General features: G+C 40.7%; 1 protein-coding gene across 5 annotated transcripts in view; it reads right to left on the bottom strand.

Annotated features, from left to right (window-relative positions):
- Window positions 1-16: 16 nt before the first annotated feature.
- The window catches only part of capn5b (calpain 5b), a 53,212-nt gene continuing 47,750 nt past the window's right edge, over window positions 17-5,478 (bottom strand). Inside the window, exons 11-14 of one of the 5 annotated variants that reach the window (XM_005725382.2) lie at window positions 5,037-5,158; window positions 4,875-4,928; window positions 3,662-3,798; window positions 17-972 (exon numbers count right to left, since the gene is read on the bottom strand). In XM_005725382.2, the coding sequence (XP_005725439.1) occupies window positions 790-972; window positions 3,662-3,798; window positions 4,875-4,928; window positions 5,037-5,158 (496 nt within the window). In that variant the 3' untranslated portion in view covers window positions 17-789. Of the gene's footprint in view, window positions 973-3,661; window positions 3,799-4,874; window positions 4,947-5,014; window positions 5,159-5,478 lie in introns of those variants that run through there. The other 4 variants (XM_005725383.2, XM_005725384.2, XR_311507.1 and 1 more) reach the window with 4 other exon arrangements.

The raw sequence follows: 5,478 nt of genomic DNA, 5'->3' as shown, positions 1-5,478 counted from the left end.
AAAAAGTGACAGACTGCTGCATGCTCTCCAAAGCACCGGCAAACTGCTGAAGACTTGAGGTGTCTGGGTGGTTGGGCTGGCTGGCTGGGCGGGAGGATTATTCACAGTCATAAAAGAGCATTTGGGAGACAGAAGCTGATAACACGATGGCAAAAAGCAGGGCTTAATGCAAACTTTTAGAGACAAAGAAAAAACTAAACCAAGGCTGTGCTAAGATAAATAGTATTCAACATAACCCACCTCCCCTCGTCTCCTCAAAGAGGTGAGACAAACTCAGCCTTAAGGCAATGCATAGCCCTTGGAAACAGTGGCACATGCATGGAGAGTGCAGAGATGTCTGCATATGTATTATATTCATGTATATGTGTGTGTGTGTGTGTGAGTATAAGAAGAAATAAAAACAAGTCTGTAATTAAGGGTCAGAACAGCAAAAAAATCTGATAAAACTTCATCAGTTTCTTAAACTGTTGCTCTGATAGAGATTTCTGCTACTTTAAGAACAAATTTGTGACTGATAAACAATTTTGACAGGAATGTATTTAAAAATAGTCTGTACAACCCCCTGTACAGCTTCCATCAGGATATACAGATGCAGGCCTTCAAAAATAAAACCCTGTGAAGCTAAAGGAAGCAAAGGAAAACAGAGACACACAGAGAGCGCAAGCGGCAGGAAAAAAAAGACACAGTGAGCTCCCGCGACGGTTAAAAGATGAACGGCGAAGGTGAACGGCGGGCACGGTTCGTACGCCACCTTGAGCTTCGATCATTGCAATCGTATAAACTGCCGCTTCAGATGTTGGTGAGCGTGGTGGACGTGATGAGGCGCACAGTGAGCGTGCCCGGGAGGTCGTTGTCCTGGCGGCTGCCTTTGTCGCGCAGGTGAAGCGTGTGCTGCTCCTGGCGCTCGTTGGGGTCGCTGAACAAGATCACCTGACCCAGGAAGGTGTCCACGATCATGTTCTTGTTGTAGATCTGTTGGCCACTCAAGGGAGGAAGTCAGAAAGGAAAGAAGGAAACAAAAAGACAAAAGGCAGTAAGCACAAAAAAGGAGGAATCAGCAAAGGAAATACACCAGAGAGAAAGTGACAGAAGAAAGAAGACACTAGGAAGGAGAGAAGTAAAACACTGAGGAAACAAGGCAGCACGAAGAAATATGGAACCTTTTTTCCGTTATTCACTCACACAGGTCGTTTGAAACTTATATGTCAGAGTATCTGTTTAAAAAAAGTTTTTGTGGTGGTATAAGGGTACCCACACTATATATAAACCACATGTCACAAACAGCTAACATCAACAGAAATGGCAGTGCTACCAACAGTTCACCAAATCCTCAACAGGTTCTCTAACTCTGCTTTCAAAAAGTTTTACAGCCTCTTCACAACTGAGGAAAACAATGGAGTGACAGCCTTCAACAAACAGGGAAAAGCCTAACAGTCAGATCCATTTCAAACAGTAGTACAAACAGGTCAGCCGGCCACAGCCATCATCTCTCGTCTGTCTGAAACATGTTTGTCCTATCGCAGCCACAGTAGCTAAGATTATGCACTTAATTTAGAAGGGCTAAGAAAACACCTCAGTTGACTGCAATCTGAAATCTTGAAATCCTGAAAACGTGGGACGTGTAACTGGGATTATAATGACTGAATTTCCAAAGTAAAAGCGAGGGGACTGGCCACGGGTGAATAGTGAAAATGATAAAATGAATCATTAAGTACACTTGGGTTTTTAATGGAGCTCTACTGGACAAATTAATAAGCTCAATGAAGGTCTCCTTACTCAGTTGTGAATTGATCTGTCCATCTTTTAGATTGTTTGGTGAAAAACATCATGAAGGATACCTCATGTGATTGTCTAATTCTCTTATTTATTTAAATGAATGATGTCTCTCTCTCTGATGCTAACAGTGTGTAAATACAGATGATTTACCAGCTCTAATGCCCACTCATGGTTTCATTTCACTGTGTTACAAATAAAACAATTTCACAGCTCTAAACAAGCAAATCCAACATCGTATTACTATTAATAACCTCCCTCACAAATACACTGGTTTACACGTGTCGCCTGATATGGAGCCTGTAACTGATTAGTTATGGATGCTCTGCAAACATCCTTAGCAGCCTCATTCTCACGTCCCGTAGGCTCAAAGAGAGAGTTGATAAAGGGAAAAAGGACTGAAAATGAGACAAGCGATGAAACGCTGTGAAACTCTGCATGAAGACAAGTGCCGCGGGACTATCAACCCAAATTATTCCTGCAGCTAGCTCCCACTTTTCTGCAGCCGTCACTGTCGACTGTGTATTTAGGTTCTTGCTTTTACTTTGCGAATACTTAAGATGTTTTGACATATCTACAAATATAAGAAATATATTATTCATGCCCTAGATCGTCTACATCATGTACTGAAGGAGTCAATTTTTTTTCAACTTACAAGACTCAAATTTCCCACGTGTTCGGTTACAAAATGCTAAAACACACACACATACAGCGCTGTCACACAGGATGTCAACGTGAGACCAGAGAGCGATGAATGTGGCGAAACGTAAGGTTTTGCAACGTTTTATTTCAACATATGTAACAGCTGTAACTCCTGAACCACTTGCTCGATAAAAGAATTCCAACAGTTCCCGAAAGCAGCGGGGAACTGTTGCTTTTCAGTGATATCAGGATTATTACAATAATTCCAGGAACAGTGTCGCAGCAGCCTCGCTGAATGTGGCGCCCTACCTGGGATTACCATCACGACCCTCATATCACTGATAAAGCGCAGAGTTGATGCTTTCAGGAACCGTTGGAATTTTTCAATTGCACCAATGGTTCAAGAATGACGGTAGTTAGATCTAAATGTTTTACCTAATGGGTTAATAACAGTTTGATGCCCCTGAGGAAAACTTAAGATTTGTAATTATGAGCATTTATTTCTCAGTAAATGTGATCAATACTTAGTATTGGATTTTTACTGGCTGGATAACCCTGTATTTTGAATTCTACGGCTACTTTTTTGTTTGTGTACAGCGTATATTATGTCTGCATAATAACATGTTTGTTCTGTAGGTTTATTTTTATTTTCTTTATATATAAATTATTTTACATGTAGTGGCAATATGAACATGAGCTTTTTCCCTTTTCTGGAACATTGTTTATTTTAATCTTGGTATTTATTTTCCTTTTATAAAACACCTGCTGGTGTTTAAGTTTTTGCACATTTTCCTTTGATATAGGTGAGTTTATGCTTTAATCTGATGATTTTTAAGACCCTATGTGGGTTATATAACAACTCAAATGGCTAGTATTTAATTTAGAGTGACCATGTGTTTGTCAGAGCCTGAGGAAAAGAGGTTACAAAATGGTCTGATCGCAGAATAAACACACAGTATATAGCAAGACTTCCTAGACTTTGTTTTCTCATCCTGTTACCTTGATTTGAGTTTAGTGAAACTATGCAATGAAATCCAAAGTAAGCAAACAGTAACCTTTTAGTAACCTTATAGCTACTGTTCAGAAGATGTGCACTTTACATTTTGGTGCCATGTATAAATGTGAAAGTTGTCAAAGGCCACTGGCCAAAAGCTGTATTTTCTGAGGGATAAAGAACAAATCAAATTTGAAGTTGCATTTTTTTTCTTCAACCTTTCACACTACGGACTGCAGAGTGACAGCTCACCTCGATGTGGATGCCCTCCTTGGGCTTCTTGCGGTAGAACAGGCCTTTGATGTCAAAGTTTGGGCACCGTGTGTCCTTATGAACTGGTGAACGAACCCTCTCTCCTTCACAGGTGATGATGACGTAGGGATCTACAGCTGTCAGAAAAAAATGAACAAATATCTAAAAGTTTAAAATAGCTCTGCCGGGATAAAACCAGCAAAATGTCAAAAAAAAGTATTAATATAGTACACTGATGAATAAAAAACAGCCACAGAGGACATTTTTCTGTTATTAACAATGTGCATTTTGCTGATAATACCTCTGGACTTCTACATTTGAAAATACTATTTAATTAAAAAACAGCAACAAAAAACTAGTATTTCTGCCTCCACTTATGCTTTATAAGTATGTACAAAGCAGTTAAAGTGGGCGCTCGATGATAGTATTGATACCAATGTTGGTATTGGTATCGGACTGATACTGGCATTATGAATTGATACTTTGTTTCTATCCTCTGTTCAGCATGTAGCCCACTGAACTGAATAATTTTGTGGGAAAATAAAAACATGCATTCTGAAAAACATCTGAACCCTTTTGTACTGACTGTCAAATCTAATTTTATTAAGAGAGGTGGAACTAAAGTGCTTTAGAGACAGACACATGGTGGTCATTAAATGTGTTCAGGATTTGGAAACTCATTGATTTATCTCTTAAGTCATGACACACTGCTATCCCCTACATAAGCTAACTTTATAAATTTAAAGTAAAACCAAAACTGGCCCTTGTATTTACTTGGTATCGGAACAGTTAATGACCCCCTGTCGAGTGGCTCCTTACTGTAGTGGTTTACACATTTGCCTAACAATTAAAAGATTTGAACAGTTTTATCTCAGGAAGGGTAAAAATAAAGTAAAATCTGTCAAATCAAACATGAGGAGCTGCTCGCTCTGGTGGCTCTTTGTGGAGTAAATGTAAATAAAGCTCGACTTTTTGGGGGATGGTGTACACTGACTGCTCAGCGCTGATTTACTTATTTAACAGAAGCATACTATAAGACGCTACAATCACATGAACCTTTGTGTTAAAGTTACAGCAGTTAGTTCACACGCACGCACGCACAAACACACACATGCACACACACACAGTAAGAGATTTAAGCCATAACTGCGGCACACTACAGGCTGTAGACACTACACTAGCTAAATAATCTCAGCGGGTGGTGCTGAGGTACCTCGTGCTTTGCTCTGGGCTCTCGCTCTCTTTTTGGGATTGAGGCAGTGCAGCTCTGTGGGTTTTCACAGCACTTCATCATTGACATGCAAATACAAAACACAGCACTCAATGTCAGGCAAGGTTACGTCTGCTACGCACCGACTGGAGTCCTCATACCGACCTCCATTGGAGTCCTGTCCCTGCAGACCCTCAGCGTTCAGTACATGGACCTGAGTGACCAGCTGAGGGTAGCCACACATCCCCGTCCAACATGTCTGAGGAGGCTCGTCCAGGGTCAGCTCTCTGAGTAAGATGAAGACAGCACAGGTACATGGATGTATGAACACAGATATGCCTCATGTTGGAGTGTGACAGGCCTCTGTAACGCTGCCAGTGCTTCAGCAGCAGGTTCTGGTCAGCAGTCCCAAAAGCAACAGGAAATAATAGGTTAAAATTTACTACTATCTGTTACTGTGCTGATGTATCAACGCAGCGTGAAGCAGTGTCCTTGGCAGAATTTCTGTGGTTGTGTTATTACCAGTGTTGGGACTAACGCGTTACAGTAACTACGTTATTATTGTGGTAACGAGCACGGTAACTAGTTATTATGCCAAAATCAGGAA

This window comes from Pundamilia nyererei, unplaced genomic scaffold (assembly GCF_000239375.1).
Source record: "Pundamilia nyererei isolate P.nyererei 1_Seehausen unplaced genomic scaffold, PunNye1.0 scaffold00015, whole genome shotgun sequence".
Taxonomy (NCBI): domain Eukaryota; kingdom Metazoa; phylum Chordata; class Actinopteri; order Cichliformes; family Cichlidae; genus Pundamilia; species Pundamilia nyererei.
Note: the sequence above shows the minus strand (reverse complement) of the source record. Positions and strands in the feature narration are given on the sequence as shown.